The sequence below is a fragment of the Ruditapes philippinarum genome, unplaced genomic scaffold, assembly GCF_026571515.1.
Source record: "Ruditapes philippinarum isolate M1 unplaced genomic scaffold, ASM2657151v2 ctg4923_1_1_1_1, whole genome shotgun sequence".
Taxonomy (NCBI): Eukaryota; Metazoa; Mollusca; class Bivalvia; order Venerida; family Veneridae; genus Ruditapes; species Ruditapes philippinarum.
Genome location: NW_026856337.1, coordinates 101,410 through 127,235, shown reverse-complemented (window position 1 = coordinate 127,235; position 25,826 = coordinate 101,410). Strand labels below are relative to the sequence as shown.

At 32.9% G+C, this 25,826-nt stretch overlaps 1 protein-coding gene across 3 annotated transcripts in view; it reads right to left on the bottom strand.

The window, feature by feature from the left end:
• The window catches only part of LOC132746241 (SCO-spondin-like), a 46,832-nt gene that overhangs the window by 8,702 nt on the left and 12,304 nt on the right, over nt 1-25,826 (bottom strand). For all 3 annotated transcript variants that reach the window (XM_060735324.1, XM_060735323.1, XM_060735325.1), the window contains exons 4-26: nt 23,192-23,269; nt 22,778-22,954; nt 22,435-22,602; nt 20,703-20,772; nt 17,966-18,051; nt 17,284-17,353; nt 14,974-15,035; nt 14,522-14,707; nt 13,933-14,091; nt 13,467-13,539; nt 13,092-13,177; nt 12,669-12,753; nt 10,637-10,710; nt 10,013-10,174; nt 8,779-8,949; nt 5,634-5,804; nt 5,167-5,340; nt 4,652-4,825; nt 3,991-4,161; nt 3,703-3,873; nt 3,268-3,441; nt 2,727-2,897; nt 172-342 (exon numbers count right to left, since the gene is read on the bottom strand). In XM_060735324.1, the coding sequence (XP_060591307.1) occupies nt 172-342; nt 2,727-2,897; nt 3,268-3,441; nt 3,703-3,873; nt 3,991-4,161; nt 4,652-4,825; nt 5,167-5,340; nt 5,634-5,804; nt 8,779-8,949; nt 10,013-10,174; nt 10,637-10,710; nt 12,669-12,753; nt 13,092-13,177; nt 13,467-13,539; nt 13,933-14,091; nt 14,522-14,707; nt 14,974-15,035; nt 17,284-17,353; nt 17,966-18,051; nt 20,703-20,772; nt 22,435-22,602; nt 22,778-22,954; nt 23,192-23,269 (3,084 nt within the window). The remainder of the gene's footprint in view (nt 1-171; nt 343-2,726; nt 2,898-3,267; nt 3,442-3,702; nt 3,874-3,990; nt 4,162-4,651; nt 4,826-5,166; nt 5,341-5,633; nt 5,805-8,778; nt 8,950-10,012; nt 10,175-10,636; nt 10,711-12,668; nt 12,754-13,091; nt 13,178-13,466; nt 13,540-13,932; nt 14,092-14,521; nt 14,708-14,973; nt 15,036-17,283; nt 17,354-17,965; nt 18,052-20,702; nt 20,773-22,434; nt 22,603-22,777; nt 22,955-23,191; nt 23,270-25,826) is intronic.

The window sequence follows — 25,826 nt, the reverse complement described above, 5'->3', positions numbered from 1 at the left end:
ATCAGCAAATCAAAATCTGTACGGTTTTATTTCCGAAACAGCACAATTGTTTTGATATGTGATTACAACCGTGTTGCTGTCAAATCCACATTTTTCAAAAATCGACTTCATTTAGCATATAATTTTGACTTAAAGTTTGATAACTATATTTATATTATTTAATGTACTTACCAGGACATTCACCTTCATAACAGTCTCCTGATTCTGTGAAGTTTCCAGCACATTGTTTACCACCGCCTTTTGGTAAGGGATTTGAACATGTTCGTGTTCTCTGGTTGATACCATGCGAGCATGTAACAGAACAGCTACCCCAGGCTTGCCAATCTGCCCAATTACCATCCACTGTAAAACAGAAGTACGTTATAATAACAAGCTGAACATGCTATAATGGCATTGATAATGGCAAAATCAAATATCATAGTGTACTTATGATAGCAGTATGGCAAAATCAATTATTAAAGTGTACTTATGATAGCAATTTTGGCATTGATAATGGCAAAATCAATTATTATAGTGTACTTATGGTAGCAGTTATGGCATTGATAATGGCAAAATCAATTATTATAGTGTACTTATGATAGCAGATATCTCTTAAATATCCAACAATGAATATCTTAACATCTGAAAACTGTTTTCATGTTGCAGGCAGTACAATATGACATGACTACTGTCTACTGGCTTTAGGCGAGATCAAACGTGCCCGCTTATATAATGTTAAAACACGTCATTTCCGGAGTTGTATATATTAAGTTTAAAACGTGTTTATTGTATTAAATAACCTTCAAACACAAGAGGTATCAATGTTATACGTGAGGTTTCTGGCATATCCATGTCCTCATAGTCATAATAGTAACCAAGTAGACACGTTAACATCTCTTTACCAAATCTGAAGACTGTCGTTAAAGTCACAGTGACCAAAACAATTTATCACAAAATAGTTTTATATACTGGTCATGTCAAACTTTCTTCACTTTTCATCTCACATTTGACAGAGGACATCTACAGGCCTTAACTAATTTTGTCAGGTGATGAAATTTAAAACGAATTTTCACTAACAATATATGTCTGATATATCTGATAATGTTATCTCACTAACAATATATGTCTGATATATCTGATAATGTTATCTCACTAACGATATTTATCTGATATATCTAATAATGTTATCTCACTAACAATATATGTCTGATATATCTGATAATGTTATCTCACTAACGATATTTATCTGATATATCTAATAATGTTATCTCACTAACAATATATGTCTGATATATCTGATAATGTTATCTCACTTACGATATTTATCTGATATATCTGATAATGTTATCTCACTAACACTATATATCTGATATATCTAATAATGTTATCTCACTAACAATATATATCTGATATATCTGATAATGTTATCTCACTAACACTATATATCTGATATATCTGTTTATGTTATCTCATTAACAATATATGTCTGATATATCTGATAATGTTATCTCACTAACAATATATATCTGATAATGTTATCTCACTAACGATATTTATCTGATATATCTGATAATGTTATCTCACTAACAATATATATCTGATATATCTGATAATGTTATCTCACTAACGATATTTATCTGATATATCTGATAATGTTATCTCACTAACGATATTTATCTGATATATCTGATAATGTTATCTCACTAACGATATTTATCTGATATATCTGATAATGTTATCTCACTAACAATATATATCTGATATATCTGATAATGTTATCTCACTAACAATATATATCTGATAATGTTATCTCACTAACGATATTTATCTGATATATCTGATAATGTTATCTCACTAACAATAAATGTCTGATATATCTGATAATGTTATCTCACTAACGATATATGTCTGATATGTCTGATAATGTTATCTCACTAACCATATATATCTGATATATGTGATAATGTTTTCTCACTAACAATATATATCTGATGTATCTGATAATGTTATCTCACTAACAATATTTATCTGATATATCTGATAATGTTATCTCACTAACGATATTTATCTGATATATCTGATAATGTTATCTCACTAACACTATATATCTGATATATCTAATAATGTTATCTCACTAACAATATATATCTGACATATCTGATAATGTTATCTCACTAACACTATATATCTGATATAGCTGTTAATGTTATCTCATTAACAATATATGTCTGATATATCTGATAATGTTATCTCACTAACAATATATATCTGATATATCTGATAATGTTATCTCACTAACAATAAATGTCTGATATATCTGATAATGTTATCTCACTAACAATATATATCTGATAATGTTATCTCACTAACGATATTTATCTGATATATCTGATAATGTTATCTAACTAACGATATTTATCTGATATATCTGATAATGTTATCTCACTAACGATATTTATCTGATATATCTGATAATGTTATCTCACTAACGATATTTATCTGATATATCTGATAATGTTATCTCACTAACGATATTTATCTGATATATCTGATAATGTTATCTCACTAACGATATTTATCTGATATATCTAATAATGTTATCTCACTAACGATATTTATCTGATATATCTAATAATGTTATCTCACTAACAATATATGTCTGATATATCTGATAATGTTATCTCACTAACAATATTTATCTGATATATCTGATAATGTTATCTGAACACAATGAAGTAAATATCTACCTGGACATTCAGCTTCATTACAGGTAGCAATATCTGCAAATCTTCCTTTGCATGGCTTGCCGTGATTTTGTGGAATCGGATTAGAGCAGGCCCTGTAGCGGATATTAGACCCCACTCCACACGTGGCATTACAACCAAACCAACTACTCCATTCTGACCAACCCCCATCAACTGAAATATATTGGTCATAATTATAATAGTTTATACATGTGCTAGTATAAAATTTTACTTAATTGAACAGATAAGCGGAAAATAATGATTTATGAATTTATTTAATTAGGGAAAAGAGTTTATAGCCATATTTTTTAATCCTATGACCAACGTATTTTGTTAACCAGGATTCTATTTTTCTCACCTCAATTCAAGCTGTAACTTAAAGCATGTACAATCTAAGATATTCAAGCATACGACCATTTTGTATGTTGCCTGAAACAAATGTATTTTTTGGCAATAGTTTAAAAAAGTACTTATCAGCTTTACTTGTGTCACAGAAATATAAATAATATATTATGTCGTTATTATGAAAGGAAGATGTTCATACTGATACATGAAGGTCTTTCTGAGCAAAATTGGCTTTCATTATCAACTCCAGTACAATTTTCTCCACCATACATCGGTGTCGGATTGGAGCACGTGCGTGTTCTAGATTGTGTCCCATTTTCACACGATACAGAACATTTTGTCCATGCAGTCCAATCAGTCCACGAACCATTTACTATTATAATTAGAATTTAATTCATTAGACATTGATACTCTTGCTTTAGGAATGGTTGGTAACATACCATTAATTGATTCAATGTTAACTAACTTAAGTTCTTATCTAAATCGGTAAGAAAATTACAATTACCTTTAATGTATGTACAATTTAATCAAAGAAACATAACATATACTGAAATGTAACTTGTGCTATATTATATTCTTGTACATTGCTAAGCCTATTCCATATACATTTCTAAATGAGCATTTTGCTGTATACCTGGACAATTCCCAAGGTCTTGACTTTCATGTTTATTAAAATCTCCAGGGCAGTTTTGACCTCCATTCTGTGGTGCCGGGTTGTCACACTTTCGAGTACGTGTCCTTGATCCATTAGCACACGTAACATCCCAACTAGACCACTCAAGCCATGCTGACCAATTACCATCAACTATAAAATTTATTGTAAAATTGTCTCTTTATAAACCTTTCCTTTTTAATATAATCTGAGCAACTACAAGGGGAAAAACAATCTTACATTAAAGAACAACAAAATAAATATTCGTACTTGGACACGGGTTTAGCGTACATATCCTCGACTCATCCGTTCCACCCTGGCAATCCGCTCCTCCAAACTCCGGTTTTGGATTGTTGCATGTTCGATTTCTGTACTGTGTTCCATTTTCACATGTGACGTCACAATGTGTCCAAGCTGACCACGATGACCATTCTCCGTCAACTTTAATACGAAACATTTTTCTAATACGAAACTTTTTTTTAAAACAATTTTATTTGTACCATACGAAATAAAGATTGATTTGGTATATACATCAGCAAAACGCAAATTGAGGACTTCTTTGAAATACAATCATGTTGCATTTTCAATTCAAAACACCAATTAGCTTGAAATGTGAACATGTAAGTGATTTGTCTATTATATAATCAAATATGTAATATATAAACTTTTTGGAATACTTATTTAATCGAACAAAGGCTATTACTACAGCTTGACTCTTTTAAATTCATTTATTTCACATGGCAATTTTTGAATACAACGGAAATATTTTTCATAAATGTGTTGGTCTTAGGAGATAAAATTAGTATAATACAACAGTTCATTCAAATGATGCATATCACTATCCGCGATTGACGAACAAAACCTAAAGTCAAATTAATCAACGACATAACTAATTATCTATCAACTAGAGTAAAGTTACAAATAATCTTACTTGGACACTCTGGTTTAAGACACGCCTTTGCTTGTGACGTTTCCCCGCCGCAATAAGCTCCGCCATGGATAGGTTTTGGGTTCAGACATTGTCTGTATCTGTGAACCACGCCGTTACCGCATGTCACACTGCACCTGTAACTCCACTCGAGCCAGGTGTTCCAACCACCATTCACTGTATTCATACCAATTTAATATCGATTAATTTAAACTTCTAATAAAACATTGAACAAAAGCTGGGCATCAAAAGGTCAGATTTTAAATTAGATTTAAAATGGTAATAAAAAAATGTAATTTAAATTACACCAGCTTAGTACTGTCTTCATAAAGCTGTATTCCAATTATTATTTACTGATTGAGCATATTGTTTATGAAAACAAGTAAAATGCTACATGGTAATTGTTTTCGTGTTTAACGTATATAACATCGACAATGAATAAGAAAGAAAATTTGCTCAGATACACACAATTGGAACACACATATAAACAAAACCTACAAACGTCTGGACAAATTTACCAGGGCACACAAGCAGATTGGTATCAGGCACACATGGGCCTGTCTCTGTGGCACTGCCTATACAATATGCTCCATTAGCCACAGGTGTCGGATTATCACAGTCTCGTTTTCTCCGACGAGTTTTCTGACACGTGCATTCTGCCCATTCTTGCCACTGGCTCCATTCACCATCAACTAAGAAAAAATAACAAAATACCCGCTTTAAAGTATGAACTGTTTGATGTAACTTCTTATGAATAAAACAACACAAAAGTTGACATTTTCATTTCATCTCAGAGGTCCTATATATATCCTGTCATGTGTTTCTTTTCAGTTTTCTCATTTATATAGTTTTGAAACTATTCTAAAAGCATAAAAACCAAAAGAAAATTATAAGAAAACTTACAAAAAACAAAACAAGTCACTATTTTAACATACAAATGCTAGTATTTATGGATGAATATAATAATGAGAATCAGAACCCATACCGTCACACACTGCCTCATTACAACCATCATTGTTTTTGTTTGTTCCTACACAATCGGCACCTCCGTTGGACGGGGCTGGGTTAGAACATGTGCGTGTACGTTCTTTTGTTCCATTGCCACAAGTCACACTGCAAGGATCCCATGATGACCAATCTGTCCAATGCCCATCACCTATTTAAAAAAGATATCATTTCGTTGACAATTCGACTGAATCATCTAAGGAAGGATATACATAAAATTGATGACAGCACCTTTTTTCATGTTAGGAAGAATGTTTATTATTGAATTGTTTCAAAATTGCGACTGTATTAATTTGTTTACTTACAGGTAAATAAAGTTGTTAGGTAAAGAAAATGAAAGGTGTTGAGCTAGGGCTCCGATAATACACTACATCAGCTACATCAGACATGGGATTGTTTCTTAATGTATTTAGACTAGTTATCGTGAGACAAGTCACATTTTTCCACATTAAAGGTTTTTGTTTTGATATTCTACTCGTATGTTACTAAATTTGCAAACAGAAACAAATATGATATTTTTGACGCACTATATTAACTTCGTCCAACTTTTAATGAAAACTGTTGAGTTGTATTATTTCAGTTATCACTCATTTATTTTAATAATATTTTACAGTTTTACATTCTAATGATATATGGCTTCTCAATTGTCATCATAGTCTCTTACGAATCCAACAATAAGTAGAACACTGAACCTTCCTTGTAAGATAAAGTCATCTGCGAGCAATCAACAACTCAAGTCGGAAAGATTTAGGAGCTTTAAAGTGAAATTAAAGAAAACAAGAGCACCGCTAGGCGGAGCATTATATGCCCGAAAGTGATTTTTTTAGTAAAGATGAAGCATTTGTAAGACATTGGAATTACCTCCTTCACATAACAATCCTCCTATGAAGTTTGAATATTGTGGTCCAAATGGAACTTAAGTTATGCCCCGGAAACTGTTTTCAGTTTTAAGGTAATAGTGACCTTGACCTTTGACCTTGTGACGTCAAATCAATTGGGGTCTTCTACCTAATATGGACACTCATCCTATGAAGTTTGAACACTGTGGGCCAAATGGAACTTAAGTTATGCTCCGGAAACTGTTTTCAGTTTTAAAGTAATAGTGACCTTAACATTTGACCTTGTGACTTCAAAATCAATCGGGGTCTTCTACCCAATATGGACAATCATCCTATCTTAAGTTTGAACACTGTGGGTCAAATTGGACTTAAGTTATGCTCCGGAAACTGTTTTCAGTTTTAAGGTCATAGTGACCTTGACCTTGTGACCCCAAAATCAATAGGTGTCTTCTACCCAATATGGACAATCATCCTATGAAGTTTGAATATTGTGGGACAAATGGAACTTAAGTTATGCTCCGGAAACCAAATTGCAAACGGACGGATAGACGGACGGACGGATAGACAGACGCACGGACGGACGCCAGGGGGTATAACATTATATGCCCGAAATTCTTTCGGGCATATAAAAAGGGGGATAAGGCAACGAATTTTGAGATGCAAGTATGGAAGATGCGGGGGAAAGGATTTACAGTACTTAATATGCACGACATATTGCATGATAAGACGAGTTGAAGATAAACAATAAATGAGACAGTTATATAGAAGAACATGGATGGGCATCGCCTTGGAATGATGATCAGTAGCAAAACGTCTACTATAGTGTGTTTAAACAATTGTATTTGTACTATACGGAGGCAATGAAAACAATATTACATGAAAAATATGAACAAATATAACGTCTCTAAAGCCCAGTAGCACCGGCCTAAGCCTAAGAAATAAATATATGTTTCTGTTTACTTTAGAATAAGAAATCATATGCTTTATATAGTTTAAATACTCGATAGAAGGGCTTGTTAAATGATTTTATCACGTAAAACAGTAGCCTTTATCTTGAATAATCTGTCATCAAGGTACCAAACAGTTACCAAAGTACTTCCGTACAAAATACTTCATTACTATAACTGTTCTTATTGCTAAAATGTAAAAGAAACAAAAGACGGTTCAGCTGTATTTCCAGTGAGTAACATTTTCTTTAAGGCACCAAAACTAAATCGGTTAATTCATAGTGGAGCATGACCTCACAGTCAAAACTAAGAGATCATTCGTATGTGCCTTCAGAAAGTACCTAGTTGAAGATACTAGAACTCAAACGGAAGGTTTTAAAGATCAGCAGCATTAATTATATATATTATGTATATGTTTAGCTGTGTAAAGGTCACAAGAGAAGAATCGCGAAGAAAAGAAGAATAATGAGGACCCTACAATAGTGAACAGGAAATGTGAACGAAAGGAAATGGACCGCACGAAAGCTGCTTAAGACAAGACGAAAAAGAAATCGCACAAAGAGCATCGAAAAGGGAAAGAACCAATGAAAAAACTTAAAGAGTACTCCAAGATCAAATGGCAAAAGGATGACGGGAAAGAGACAAAAATGTAGAATTCATTTGCTCTTATCTGAAGGTCCCTTAATCCCTAGAACTGAGTTAAATATTTCAGCATGATATTTTGACAATGATTGTGGTAACATACATAAAGATCATATGACGATTTCTCAACAACTGTCAACATTTATATTTACATGTATATTCACTCTGGTAACTGGACCGCCTCCGTGGTCGAGGGGTTAGAGTCGATGACTTCTTATCCAGTTACCTCTCTGGCGTGGGTTCGATCCCCGGGAGATGCTTTGGTAGTTTAGCGCGGAGGAAGGTAGTCTAGTACTGGTGTAACTCTCCAGGAACGATGGTTAGGAAACTACCCGCCTAAATGACTGAAATACTGTTGGGAAAAGGCGTTAAATGAAACAAACATTCAAAATCTGGTAACTGTAATTATTGGATTTATTCTAACAACTGATATACCTACGTGGACAATCTTGTGTATTACACACTTGTGATGGTATACCTACGTGGACAATCTTGTGTATTACACACTTGTGATGGTATACCTACGTGGACAATCTTGTGTATTACACACTTGTGATGATATACCTACGTGGACAATATTGTGTATTACACACTTGTGATGGTATACCTACGTGGACAATCTTGTGTATTACACACTTGTGATGGTATACCTACGTGGACAATCTTGTGTATTACACACTTGTGATGATATACCTACGTGGACAATCTTGTGTATTACACACTTGTGCTTCACTATACTCTCCTACACAGTCACGTCCTCCATAACTAGGGCCAGGGCTATTACAGTAACGATTTCTGGTTTTCGCGCTCCCGCCACAACTGACAGGACATGTATCCCAGGCAGACCACACCGAAAACATACCATCAACTGTAAACAAATACCATATTGTGACAATTACACTAATTTGAAGGATACAGTGTATAATGAATTATCATGTATGGTACTGCCGCATTATATACATAAATCTTTAGTATGTGCAAATTTCAGATAAATAAATTCGTCCGAAGACTTTCTTACCTGGGAAAATCGTTACATGCACTTTATCATATAGCTTTCAGGTTCCTTCCTATTAAGTGTAGTAATAAAAAGCTATATATAGAAACAAAACGACTTTAAATTTCAAGTATGATGGTGCAGACTCACAGGTTTTCTCAGTTGGGAATTGTTTTTCTCTTCAGGGGAGCATTTTTACAAACATACGATGGATTACGTGGTCAAGGACTGAAAAGCAGTGTGTAGGTAACGAAAACATAGAAACGGAGTAAGCGAATGATCTGAAATTTTGTACACGAGTTATTGGTCTAGACATACATCTAGTTATACAAAAAATTTGAGAAAATATTTTTGGTCCCTTCACGTCAAAAACCCTCAGTGGAGTCCCTTTAATCGTATAAATAGAGATTAAAGAAACATTTTGCAAGACCTTGTGAAAAGTCAACACGGGCATCTTCTTACAGATTACTTTTAAAGAATTCTCTAAAAGGATTTATTTGGATACTTTCAAACTGCATTTACAAAATTCCGCTTGACAGTAAACAGATTATCACCAGAAACAAGTCAGTGGCACACACCAAATGAAATACAAAGAAATGAAAGAAAATGTTTTGTATGTAAAACTCATATGGATGAATTTCATTTTTTATTAGAATGTAGTTTATATAAAAACTTGAAAGTTAGTGACTTTTTTCGTTTATTTTCTATATATATGGTTTGAATACATGTACTGATAAGTGTTAAGTTATGTTTGAATATTAGTAGTTCATATTGACTTATAAAATTGATTTATATATTGTTTAAGAGTATTGTACTGTGTACAACTCATTTGTTGTCACTTTATTAACAATCTATTTATCTATCTATAGTCTAGATTTTAACTTCTGTAAAACCAATAGATATTGTACTAATGCATAAGGCAAAGATAAATGTGTACTTGGACAATTTAGTGCATCGGAGCATGTTGATGTGTCCGTGTCATTTCCTTCACATTCACGAACATCTCCACTCATACATGTCCTCTGTCTAGTTTTTACTCCTTCACCACATGTAATAGAACAAGCTGACCAGTTGCCCCAGATTTCCCACACTCCGGTCACTTAAATAATTCCAAATAACACAATTATAACTGATTTTATGGCAGAATAAGTCTAGGAAAATATCCGGATCAATACAATCATTTAGGAGGAATTGTTGATGTTGTTGACAATGAGGAACGGAATGGATTTCTTTTTCAAATAATCGTACCAACGATTTCAAATAATCGTACCAAACAAACATCTTGCGATAGATACACGTACTTTAAATTAGCAGAAACGTACTGGTGAAGATGTTCTATAAAATCAGCATTTTCTCACTGATCAATTTTTAATGTCCTTTAAATTCTATTACATATTTTCTTTTGTACTACTTAAAACAAACAGTTACAGGCAGCACATTTCAGCTATGCGTTTTACAAAATATTGTACATGAAAACAGCTCCAACGTTATTGATATACTCAGTATATAATAGAGTCAGTTGTATTTTAATTACAGACAGAATAAAGAAAGCATGCCTTACATGTACATGGTTCACGGGTATTACTCTCTCCCAGACAATCTGTGTTTGCGTATCCTTTGAGGCAAGTCCGGTTTCTAAAAAAACAAGCAATTATCATAGTATTGCAAGCAATACATAAGTCCCCTACCGGTAAGAGCCCAAGCAACATTCTGAAGGGCCATTTGGCATTCACTTATGTTCCTATTTTAAGTAAATTTGTTAAAAAAGTTATTTAAAAGTTATCACATGGAAACAGTTTTTATGTACAGACAGACAGACTGAAGGACACTCTAAAGTTATTTTTTAAACATCCCTGTTATCAAAATATAACATTTTTTAAAATCCTATCATGATTGAAGAAGTTGGAGTAAAAATTACCAATTTCTCAAAAAAAAGTCTAAGTTCAAAAGGGGCATAATTCTGGAAATAGTCTTGCTAGAGTATTGAACACTCACAAATGTTGAGTGATAATAAGAAACATTTATATGAAGTTTGAAGTAGATACATTCAAAAAAAGAAGTTATTAAAAAAAACAATGTTTTTTTCATGAAAATTTTAAGTTCAAGGGAGGTAATTCTGATAAATTTTGTGCTAGAGTTGTAAACCTTGTCACATATGATGTGGTTGATGACAAGCAACTTATATTTAAAGTTTGAAGAAAATACCTTAAGAAATAAAGAACTTTTAGTGAAAAAAACTTAAAAACTAGAATCAGAAATCTTGAAATTCAGTCTATTTGTTGCCATAGCAACCAGAATTTTCAACATAGGAAGATAAGAAAAGAATGTGCATAATTTCCATACTGCCATCTACCCATATGTCAAGTTTCATAAACATATTTTCAGTACTTTTTGTGTTATCACTGGATCCAGGTTATGTGTAAAATTTGCCATATTTTCAGTCTATTTTGTTGCCATAGCAACCAGAATTTTCAACATAGGAAGAAAAGAAAAAGATGTGCATAATCTTCATACTGCCATCTATCCATATATCAAGTTTCATAAAAATATTTTCAGTACTTTTTGCGTTATCGCGGGATCCAGGTTATGTGTAAAATTTGCCATATTTTCAGTCTATTTGTTGCCATAGCAACCAGAATTTTCAACATAGGAAGAAAAGAAAAAGACGTGCATAATCTCCATACTGCCATCTATCCATATATCAAGTTTCATTAAAATATTTTCAGTACTTTTTGCGTTATCGCGGGATCCAGTTTTGTGGACGGACGGACTGACGGACGGACGGACTGACGGACAGACGGACAGACGGACGGAGGGTAAACCTAAAGTCCCCTCCGGTAAACCGGTAGGGGACTAAAAAAAACAAGTATGAGTTTTTGTTAAATATTTTAATCAACGATGTACTTGTCATATCTTGGTGTAGATCAGATATTGAAATAGTGAGATTAATGGTGATATTTAAACCGCACTATTTGATAATGCACTAACGATTTACTCCTTTGGGATTCCTAATACAGTACAACAGTTATCAAAAATATTTAAAAATTAGGATCAAGATCAGAATAAATTTATATTTAATCTATTTTTATTGTTTACTAATACCATGCATATTTAATGTTACCATAAAAGTGGACATTGAAGAAGCATATGAGATGGTGAATTTAAGAAAAAATAATCAGAATTATTTTAAATAATATGCACGTTTAAAGCTTTAGCTAGACAATGATCTTGATCTTAAAAAATTGCCTTATTCGATTCCATTATTATTGTTATTTATTATCCAGAAGTGAGTTTGTTTTATTGCATATAAGCAATGCGTACGTCTTTACATTTATATATGTACCAAATCATTTTAGCCTAGAACCAGTGTTTCATATAGCAATGACTTGTGGATATAATTATAGTTTTCTGTGTTATTCATTTTTTACTACTATACATGTATATACCGTGCCGGGTCATTGTAGTTACTGTTATTTTATCAATCATTGTTTCAAAATTCTGATTATAATCTATTTAAGTAACATTTCGTCTGCGTAAAATGAATTTGCTCATGTTAAACTAAATTAAATTTAAAGATTTATCATTTTTATTACCTGTATTGTAAATTTGAGTTACTTCCATTGGCATCGACAGTTTTAAGACATGGGCCAACATTGTTCCAACTTCCCCATGATGATTCTGAAAATAGAATAACAGAGACATGCATGATTTACAATATCATTTGAATATACAAGAAACTGAATTTTTACACCTGAGATGACTAGTCGTCAATGATTGTTAAATAACGAACTTTTGAATAAATAATATGAAAATAAAAACTATAACATAAACACTTATGACACTATGTAGGTAATGTTAACTGTAAAAGATATTTTTACATGTTTTTAACAAATCACATAACTTGATTTATCAGATGATTTAGTTCTATATATTATTTCAGACATACACTTAATATCGCACAGTACCTAAGTACTTGATTCCTACCTATCTACCTACATACGAGCAAATAACGTTACCTTTCTTACAAGCTTCTATGTCATAAAAGCGACCATAACAATCTTTTCCCGAGTTCTTTGGTTTTGGTTTTGAGCAGTTGCGAAACCTGTTAACATAGTGTTGTGTTTTATATTACATGATTACATGTATATACATGTACATTATCATAATGTACAATATAATAATTATATATATGATAAACGTTATTTCCTGGCCGTAGCCTATCGGCTCGGATTATACTTTAAATCAAACGTTTTTATAGTGTCGTATAACCTGTCAAATCTTTATAACTTATGAACTAATAAGAACATTATTATAAAATCGACCTAAATAAAAATTGTATGCACAAGCGGTGTGGTTAAATATTGTTTAAGTAGATCATAAGAAAACTTAACCTGACTGTGATGTTGTATTTTAGGCCAGATACGCAATTACTCCATTCCTCCCATGACGTCCAACCTCCGTCCACTGTTAATGTAAATTCTTATATTTAACAATACGCTTCTTCTATGAATTTGTATTATTGCTGATTCTACACAATGCATTTTTCTCCCAATTTGTAAACAAGACCGTTGCTTATTTTAAAGATTTCAAGATGAGAGTTTATCTATAGTTTAGAAAGGTTTAGATCTTTAGCAAAGGAACATGTTTATGAAATGCATTATAAATATCTATATGTATTTCATAGAATAAAAATTTAGGATGATATTTGGAAAAGAAATCTTCGATTCTACGATGTTAGTAAAATATGTGTTATTTCATAAATGGCGATTTACTACTAGAGATAGTTTTTAAAATGATGTAATTTGTTATAATTAGGATTTCTGAATGATATATAAGAAATAAGATAAATAGACATACCGTTGCAAATACTTTGCGTACAAGTCATGTTCTCAGAAGATGGGCCGGAACAAACACCTGCACCATTACATGTTCTGTTTCTGGTTGTTATACTGGTATCACATGGTGGCTGACACAGATCCCACGACGACCACTCTGACCAGAATGCTAGGCTCGAATCTTCAAAAATACATTATGTGTTTACAAATGGGTGAAATTGAGAACTACAATTAAAATGAGTTCACTATGATGCAGCATATGCTCATGATGTATTTTGTCAATATTATTTCTTTTAAAGCAAACAAATGTCTCATATCTATGCTAAACAAAAGGTTCAGCAAAAATATTTGATCATTTGAAGAAAAAAAACTTGTAAATAACAATAACGTAGTGTAACGAAGAAACATGTGATTATTAAAATAACTAGCAATCTCTTTCATAAAGAGGAGTTTTACCTATCGAAACGTTGGAGACTGATAAGTTTGTGAAAGAAATATTTTTTCTTTCCAAATTTGGCATTTGCATAAATATGAATTTAGATTTTCTATGTTCACCACAAATCAAATAATACATGTATGAGTGTCTAGTTTTTAGGTTTATATTCACCTACCAGCACATGAAGGGGTCATGCATTTTCTTGACTCCGAAGAGTTCCCGGCACAGGATAGACTGTCGGCCGAAGTGTTACTGTTTGCTGTGTTTACAACGATGCAATTACGTTGCCGCGTTTGATCACCTTCTCCACAGGTAACTGAACAGGCACCCCATGTACCCCAGTCCGAATATACAGGAGGTTCTGTTTGTTTGTACAGACACATAACAATTAGCTCTTACAATTATTTTCTACATTAGAAGAAATTTGCAAAACTCGGTATTAACTCGTATTGAAAATGTAATTCAAAAAATGACTTTACGGAAAGTGATTTATTTATTTATCAAGAACAATTTGTTAATCAGCCATTAAGTACATTAGTTCAAGCGACCGTGACGGGTCTAGAATTAAGTGACCACACAACAAGGGACCTTACACTACCAAGAGAACAAATTATTGCATTATCTCACCATTACATAAAGTAGCATCAACTTTTTTACCAGGACACGGTCCCGTTGTACATATCCTGCTCCTAAAATACAAAATCAATACTTATAAAATATAACCAATGAACATTCAACATTTAAACCACGTGACGTTCCAATAGAAATCATTATCGAATTAAGTCTGTTTCCTTTTCCAGAGCCGAAACAACCCACATCAACGTTATTTAGAATAATTCCTAAATCAAATTCATATTGTATCCCATTTTACCTCATTTCAAAAGTCAAAAATATATATACATAGTAGAGAACTTAACTGATTCTGTTTGACTCGTACATGTACTAACCTGCAAGAACTTTATAGGCTGTGTACTCCAACAAAATTCAGTAATGTATTTAACAATGTATTATAATCTCATAATATTACTGATATTATTATTAATAATACTGAAGAAAATTATGTCCCATGTTGTTTGCTACATATTATTGTGAGTCCGTATACACTCTGCTGAAAATTATTGTTGATATATAAATGCTGTAATACACTGTCATGTTATGAAATATTATACTGTTTTGTTGAATACTATGTGTGATTTAGGCAGTCAAAATCTATGTTAATTTATTTCTAAGAAAATCATTCTAGTGCCGTTTAAAAATCCTGATGTACATAGCGCTATATCAACTTCACGAACAATCTTAGTTCGTCGTAGCACACATTGTGTACATGACTGTATTACCGGTATTTGTAATTTAAGGCAAAGGATTGTGTGTAATATGAATTTAACATTAATGTAACAAAAGTTAAAATAATATGATACAACAGAAATAAAACAAGCAATTATCATAGTATTGCAAGCAATCCATAAGTCCCCTACCGGTTAGAACTCCAGCAACATTCTGATGGGCCATTGGCCATTCAATTTTACCAGTGAATGAATGACATGAATGAACATAAATCTTTTGAGATCTATGTTTGTCTATATCACAGTAATGTGTTCAGTGTCCTTGCCTAGTAAGAAAATTATGTTTATACAACCTTGTCATATTATTACGATGTGGGATTTTAAAGTAAATCCTATAAGGAATGAAGAAGTTGGAGTAAAAAATACCAATTTCTCGAAAAAATTCTAAGTTCAAGGGGGACATAGTTCTGAAAATAGTCTTGCTAGAGTATTTAACCTTCTCAAAAATGTTGAGTGATAATAAGAAACATATATATGAAGTTTGAAGTAGATACATTAGGAAATAAAGAAGTTATTTAAAAAAGACAACATTTTTTTTCATAAATATTCTAAGTTCAAGGAAGGTAATACTGATATTGTTTGTGATAGATTTGTAAACATTGTCACATATGATGTGGTTGATGACCAGAAACTTATATTTAAAGTTTGAAGTAAACACCTTAAAAAATAAAGAACTTATAGTGAAAAAGCTGAAAAATTTATATCAGAAATCTTGAAATTCAGGCTATTTGTTGCCATAGCAAACAGAATTTTCAACACAGGAAGAAAAGAAAAAAATGTGCATAATCTCAAGACTGCCATCTACCCATATTTCAAGTTTCATAAAAATATTTTCAGTACTTTTTGAGTTATCACTGGATCCAGTTTATGTGTTAAATTTGCCATATTTTCAGACTATTTGTTGCCATACCAACCAGAATTTTCAACACAGGAAGAAAAGAAAAAGATGTGCATAATTTCCAGACTGCCATCTACCCATATTTCAAATTTCATAAAAATATTTTCAGTACTTTTTGAGTTATCACTGGATCCAGTTTATGTGTTAAATTTGCCATATTTTCAGACTATTTGTTGCCATAGCAACCAGAATTTTCAACATAGGAACAAAAGAAATAGACGTGCATAATCTTCATACTGCTATCTATCCATATATCAAGTTTCATAAAAATATTTTTAGTACTTTTTTGCGTTATCGCGGGATCCAGTTTTGTGGACGGACGGACTGACAGACAGACAGACGGACGGACGGACGGACAGACAGACGGACGGAGGGTAAACCTAAGTCCCCTCCGGTTATCCGGTAGGGGACTAACAACAGTAAATTGTCGATAATAACAAATGCAAACATGCTCATAATCGTGTTTGTTCCCCGGTACATTTTTACTGCCTAAACATGAAAGCATGAACGATAAGCAGAAGGGAGACATTCAATAAACACATAATTGCTAAGTTTGTTCATGCATTGAATACAAAACTTAAAAAATACATTAAATCAAGTGAACAGATATCGAATATTACAAATTTGATAAAAAAATAAAAAATAAAAAAAAAGAATCAAAATTCAAGTGTGTAGTTAAGCATGTTGATAAGTTACCTCAATTTGATATCAATGCCTGAAGTTGTATAGCAGATACTCCAGGCCTCCCAGGATGTCCAGCCAGATACTACATCAAAGTACAATTGCTTAATTTCTAAACATTAGCACCTTACAACATTTTTGTATAAATTAATTAAATAAAACAAGTAATACTCAATCTCATTAAAATAGATCATCGTTTTTCGCCCCGTTTCTCTTCGCTACGTAGCGTAGGAGATTGAGTAATATTTAATAGCATCTTGATTTCAATTGTTATTCATGTTAAAGGCCCATTATGCCCCAAGATGCTATTATTCTTATTTTGTTATTTAAAGGTATTTATCATTTGTGTCTTGTTAAACATTGTTTAGTTTCCAAAAAACATACATATTGGACAAATACCTGAATCAGCGTTTCCTTCTTATGCTTCTCGACAATAAGTAATAAGTTTTTTTTTTAATTAATTTTTGTCATAAATTGCCCAGCAAACTTTTAATAAAAATCATCATAAACAGTAACTGTCTATTTGATAAAGAAACATTATTTGTAGACAAATGTCTGTATACACTGATAAATATGACACTTTTGTCATACTTATTTCCTTCTTGAATAAAATCATTGTTAGACCATTTTCCTCTCCATGAGAATTTCTCTTATTAGAACGTAGAGAGATATTTAAAAATGAACTTGAATAACTTACGGTCAGCACAGCTAATAATGTCCCATGATTTTCCCCCCGGACATACAGTACCTCCTTTTTCTGGTGGTGGTTCACACTGTCGAAGTCTATATCAAATTTTTGAATAATGAAATGAATAAAAGATAGTATACTCAGGCTATAATTTATACAGTATAGAAAAAAATTATTTTCCTGTCTCAAATAAATCTTGGTATCAGGTGTGATCTTTAAAAAGCACGGTATCGGGTGAGATCTTATAGAAAACTACAATATCAGGTGTGATCTAATAGAAATCACGGTATCAGGTGTGATCTTATAGAAAACCACGGTATCAGGTGTTATCTTATAGAAAACCACGTTATCCGGTGTTATCTTAAAGACAACCATGGTATCAGGTGTGATCTTATAGAAAACCATGGTATCAGGTGTTATCTTATAGAAAACCATGGTATCAGGTGTTATCTTATAGAAAACCATGGTATCAGGTGTGATCTTATAGAAAATCACGGTCTCAGGTGTTATCTTATAGAAAACCAGGGTATCAGGTGTTATCTTATGGACAACCATGGTATCAAGTGTGATCTTATAGAAAACCACGGTATCAGGTGTTATCTTATAGAAAACCAGGGTATCAGGTGTTATCCTATAGACAACCATGGTATCAGGCGTGATCTTATAGAAACCACGGTATCAGGTGTGATCTTATAGAAACCTTGGCATCAGGTGTGATCTTATAGCAAACCACGGTGTCAGGTAATATCTTATAGAAAACTACAATATCAGGTGTGTTCTTATAAAAATTTTGGTATCAGGTGTGATCTTATTGAAAACCACGGTGTCAGGTGTGATCTTATAAAAACCAAGGTATCAGGTGTAATCTTATAGAAAACAAGGAATCAGGTGTGATCATATAGAAACCTTGGTATCAGGTGTGATCTTATAGAAACTATGGTATCACGGTATCAGTTGTGATCTTATAAAAAAAAGGTATCAGGTGTTATCTTATAGAAACCTTGGTATCAGGTGTGATCTTATAGAAAACACGATATCAGGTGTGATCTTATAGAAAACCACAGTATCCGGTGTGATCTTAAAGAAATCTTGGTATCAGGTGTGATCTTAAAGAAACAATGGTATCAGGTGTGATCTTATAGCAAACCATGGTATCAGGTGTGATCTTATAGAAACCACGGTATCAGGTGTGATCTTATAGAAACATTGGCATCAGGTGTGAATTTATAGAAACCTCGGTATCAGGTGTTATCTAATAGAAACCTTGGTATCTGGTGTGTTCTTATAAAAATTTTGGTATCAGGTGTGATCTTATTGAAAACCACGGTGTCAGGTGTGATCTTATAGAAACCAAGGTAACAGGTGTAATCTTATAGAAAACAAGGGTTCAGGTGTGATCTTATAAAAAAACCTTGGTATCAGGTGTGATCTTATAGAAACCTAGGTATCAGTTGTGATCTTATAGAAACCGCGGTATCAGGTGTGATCTTATAGAAACCTTTGTATCAGTTGTGATCTTATAGAAACCATGGTTTCTGTATCAGTTGTGATCTTATAGAAACCATGGTTTCAGGTGTGATCTTATAGAAAAAACCATGGTTTCGGGTGTGATCTTATAGAAACCTTTGTTTCAGGTGTGATCTTACAGAAATCACGGTATCAGGTTTGATCTTATAGAAACCACGGTATCAGTTGTGATCTTATAGAAACCACGGTTATTTTAGGGGTGTTCTTAATAGAAACCTTAGGTATCAGGTGTTATGATCTTTATAGTAAACCACTGTAATCATGTGTTGATTCTTATAAACCACAGTACAGGTGTTGATGTTATATAAACCATGGTTATCAGGAGTGAATCTTTATAGCAAACAAGGTATCAAGGTGCTAATTCTTATTGAAAACCACGGTTTCAGGCGTGATCTTATAGTAAACCAAGGTATTAGGTGTGATATTTTGGAACCGCATATCGGGTGTATTCTTATAAAAACCACCGTATCATGTGTGATTTTAAAGAAACCGCCGTATCAGGTGTGATCTTATAGAAAACCACGGTATCGGGTATGATCTTATAGAAAACCACGGTATCAGGTGTAATCTTATAGCAAACATGGTATCAGGCGTGATCTTATAGAAACCATGGTATCAGGTGTGATCCTATAGAAACCATTGTATCAGGTGTGATCTTATAGAAACCATGGTATCAGGTGTGATCTTATAGAAATTATGGTATCAGGTGTGATCTTATAGAAACCACGGTATCAGGTGTGATCTTATAGAAAATCATGGTATCGGGTGTGATCTTATAGTAAACCACGGTATCAGGTGTGATCTTATAGAAACCACGGTATCAGGTGTGATCTTATAGAAACCTTGGTATCAGTTGTGATCTTATTTAAACCACAGTATCAGGTGTAAACTAATAGAAAACCACGGTATCAGGTGAGATCTTACAGCAAACCACGGTATCAGGTGTTATCTTATAGAAAACACGGTATCAGGTATGATCTTATAGAAAACCACGGTATTAGGTATGATCTTATAGAAACTATGGTATCAGGTGTGATCTTATAGAAACCATGGTATCAGGTGTGATCTTATAGAAACCACCTGGTGATACTAGTACAATGGTTAAATGTTTTATATTTAATATTATATACTTTATAATTTAATTACTTTCATTAAGTTAACATCACACTGTTTACCGGCAAAGAAGAGTGGACGTAAAGAATATACTATGTTCACTTACCTGCGTGTAAAACCAGTTGTATAATTGGAACATGTTGCCCATGGCCCCCACTCTGACCATACACTATCAACTAAAACAACACTGAACAAGTAAATATTTATCAGACTATCTAATTCCAATGTTATCCTTGAATATATTCTACAAAAACCGCCTCGCGTTCAAATATAAACTGATAAGGTCAAGAGTTTTGAAATGATAAATATGCTCATGAATTTAAGTGAAAATATATTTTTATGGTTTATCGTTGATTACAATGAGTTACGTGTTACTCACGAACTGATTAAATCATAAAGATTTCTTTTTTATAATTTTGTGCAACGTTTATTTTGTTGAAATTCATTGTTATCATATATGTGACAGGGACTTTGGATTCTTTCATGACTTGTGATGACGCTCTCCAGCTAGCTTTCGGAACGTCGGTGGTTCTACTCAGGTGCCTGTTCGTATAATTGGTTAATTTTGCGACGGGGAAATATTTGCGATTTTTATTTGTTTGGGTTGTCAGACCAAACAAATAATGGTAGCGAAATTTAATTGCAAATGCCTAAAGTAGTACACTTTTTTGAAGCGGTTACTTCCCTTTATGATACACTTACACCGAAAAATTCAGGGGAGATCAATGCGTAAAGATTGTCAAATGACAGGCGCATCAATTTTCAAGCTAAGAAGTTCCCGAATGGTCGATGATTTCTAATATTGTTTCATTCTGTATAGATATACATGCTTACAGTAAGCTCCTTGATTATTTACATCTGTGTTAAACAACAGGTTTAGCGTCGAAATAATAGTTACAAACCCTTATTTGAAATAATATGGTTTTCTTCATGCCGTAACATTTAACTTCACCGTGGCCGAGGGGTCTGCACGCCGAAAGGTCTAGAGTTCAAATCCCAGTTGAGGTAACTCATTTTTTAAATTTTTAAGTCAAATAAACATTGAATTGACTATCAGTGTTGCAATTACTCTTATAGCCAATTTACTACAGTTAATACACTGAAGAGCTTGGTTGGCACTATACAAAAACAAATTGGTTTAAAATCTCACAACCTTCACCTTACAGACATCAAATTAAGCGCCTTCTGTGCTTTGATTGTGAATTGAAATTATTCGCAAATATTTGATCGCGCAAAAATAATTTTTCTTTTTAGGCAAACTTCCTTCTATCGTTTGAAAACACGTTTTCATACAGCATTTTAAATTAATACGTTTGATAGTTCAGGAAATTAATTTTTCTCATTGTTCATGTTTACGTCGTTTGGTCTTAACAAATCATTTATGTTTTAATGAAAAAAAAAAGCTTATGTGATGATAACATAAAAAGTTATTCATATAACAAAAAAATGATTTTTAATATGACAAATAAATGTGTGATCAGGCTATTAATCAAACCAACAATGTATATACATGTATTTCAAATAATTATATAAATTATAAAGCTATTGAACAACTGAATAGAACGACTACAATAACGGCATATTCTTTACATGTACCTACTTAATTAATGATATCGCAAAAACAGTATTAAATTTTTAAAAAAATCATATTTTCGCAAATATTTCCTCACGCAAAAGTCATTTTTTTACATTCATATATTTTTTGGACGCATAAATATCCACTAGTAATGCACGGACGGGCACCTGGGGTCTTTCTAAGAACGTCTCCATATGACCGCGTGGTGTAAACCCACTCAAACAAAGTTGTCAAATATGCAATTAAATTTACATTAACATACCTTTACAATATTTGAAACAAGAGTCTAATTCTGTGTCGAATCCGCTACAGTCTTCAGGTGCTGTGCTGTGCAGACACACTCGTTTTCTCTTGCGAACTCCAGCCAACCCGCACTGTGTCGCCAAACATTCGTCCCATGGAAACCATGACCCCCAAGTAGGGTTGAACACTGTTGAAATGAATGTACAAAATGTATATATTCTGATAGTTTTACAAATTAAATGAGGTCTAAGTTATAAGTTTATCCTTATTTATTAAACGTTTCTAGTATAATTATATAAGTTTACATACAAAATATAATGAAAATAAACGAGATAAGAACAAAAAAAGAACAACGTAAAAACCTGTTTGGTCTGTACACGTTTCAGTACAATGTTCAAATTGTAAAGGTTCACCAATACATTGTTCCTGTGTTAGTTTTGGTAGACATTCTCTATGTCGTGATCGGAACCCAGATACGTTACACGAGGCTACCTGGCAGTCTTCCCACGTGCTCCAAGATCCCCAGTATGTATCTGAAACTAAATACAAACATTCACATATGAGCCGCGTCATGACAAAACCAATATAATGGGTTTGCGACAAGCATGGATCCAGACCAGCCTGCGCATCCGCACAGTCTGATCAGGATCCATGCTGTTCGCTTACCTACACTTATAGAAAGCTATTTGCATCAGTTAAAATTTCAAGAGGTGAACATTTAGTAAAGAATTCAAACATATAAGTTTAAATTTGTTCCTAAATTCTTCAATACTTACTTAAGAAACGTTTTTCGTATGCGTATCCATGTGTTGTACCTGGTAATAAGGTGTCAGCATCATTATCTATTTTTTTTCCTAAAACATAAAGAACATTTCTCTTATCAAGTAGTCATGCTAACTGATATAAAGAGAGAGTTAATTAAACATATACTTACAATAATCTAAACATTTGCAAATATGATTTTATTTTATATAAATACTTTAATTAGATGATTCTGGTTATCACTATATTAAATATGTTCACCCAGGTAATGGACCAACAATGTTAAATATGTACACCCAGGAAATGGATCAACAATGTTAAATATGTACACCCAGGAAATGGATCAACAATGTTAAATATGTACGCCCAAGAAATGGATCAACAATGTTAAATATGTACGCCCAAGTAATGAACCAACAATGTTAAATATATTCGCCCAAGTAATGAACCAACAATGTTAAATATGTACACCCAGGTAATGAAGCAACAATGTTAAATATATACGCTCAAGTAATGAACCAACAATGTTGAATATGTACACCTAGGTAATGGATCAACAATGTTAAATATGTTCGCCCAGGTAATGAACCAACAATATTAAATATGTACACCCAGGTAATGGATCAACAATGTTAAATATGTACACCCAGGTAATGAACCAACAATGTTAAATATGTACGCCAAGGTAATGAACCAACAATGTTAAATAAGTACCCCAGGTAATGGATCAACAATGTTAAATATGTACACCCAGGTAATGAACCAACAATGTTAAATATGTACACCCAGGTAATGGATCAACAATGTTAAATATGTACAACCAGGTTATGAACCAACAATGTTAAATATGTACGCCAAGGTAATGAACCAACAATGTTAAATATGTACGCCCAAGTAATGGATCAACAATGTTAAATATGTTCGCCCAGGTAATGAACCAACAATATTATATGTACACCCAGGTAATAGATCAACAATGTTAAATATGTACGCCCAGGTAATGAACCAACAATGTTAAATATGTACGCCCAGGTAATGAACCAACAATGTTAAATATATTCACCCAGGTAATGAACCAACAATGTCAAATATGTACACCCAGGTAATGGATCAACAATGTTGAATATGTACACCCAATTAATGAACCAACAATGTTGAATATGTACGCCCAAGTAATGAACCAACAATGTTAAATATGTACACCCAGGTAATGAAGCAACAATGTTAAATATGTACACCCAGGTAACTGATCAACAATGTTAAATATGTACGCCCCAGGTAATGAACCAAAAATGTTAAATATGTACACCCAGGTAATTGATCAACAATGTTAAATATGTACGCCCAAGTAATGAACCAACAATGTTGAATATGTACGCCCAAGCAATGAACCAACAATGTTAAATATGTACGCCCAGGTAATGAACCAACAATGTTAAATATGTACACCCAGGTAATGGATCAACAATGTTAAATATGTACGCCCAAGTAATGAACCAACAATGTTGAATATGTACGCCCAAGTAATGAACCAACAATGTTAGATATGTACACCCAGGTAATGGATCAACAATGTTAAATATGTACGCCAAGTAATGAACAAAAAATGTTGAATATGTACGCCCAAGTAATGAACCAACAAAAGTTAAATATGTACGCCCGGACAATGAAACCAACAATGTTAAATATGTACACCCAGGTAATGAACCAACAATGTTAAATATGTACGCCCAAGTAATGAACCAACAATGTTGAATATGTACACCCAGGTAATGAAGCAACAATGTTAAATATGTACACCCAGGTAATGAAGCAACAATGTTAATTATGTACGCCCTAGTAATGAACCAACAATGTTGAATATATACACCCAAGTAATGAACCAACAATGTTAAATATGTACACCCAGGAAATGGATCAACAATGTTAAATATGTACACCCAGGAAATAGATCAACAATGTTAAATATGTACGCCCAAGAAATGGATCAACAATATTAAATATGTACGCCCAAGCAATGAACCAACAATGTTAAATATATTCGCCCAAGTAATGAACCAACAATGTTAAATATGTACACCCAGGTAATGAAGCAACAATGTTAGATATATACGCTCAAGTAATGAACCAACAATGTTGAATATGTACACTTAGGTAATGGATCAACAATGTTAAATATGTACGCCCAAGTAATGGATCAACAATGTTAAATATGTTCGCCCAGGTAATGAAACAACAATGTTAAATATGTACACCCAGGTAATTGATCAACAATGTTAAATATGTACGCCCAGGTAATGAACCAAAAATGTTAAATATGTACACCCAGGTAATTGATCAACAATGTTAAATATGTACGCCCAAGTAATGAACCAACAATGTTGAATATGTACGCCCAAGTAATGAACCAACAATGTTAAATATGTACACCCAGGTAATGAACCAACAATGTTAAATATGTACGCCCAAGTAATGAACCAACAATGTTGAATATGTACACCCAGGTAATGAAGCAACAATGTTAAATATGTACACCCAGGTAATGAAGCAACAATGTTAATTATGTACGCCCTAGTAATGAACCAACAATGTTGAATATATACACCCAAGTAATGAACCAACAATGTTAAATATGTACGCCCGGACAAT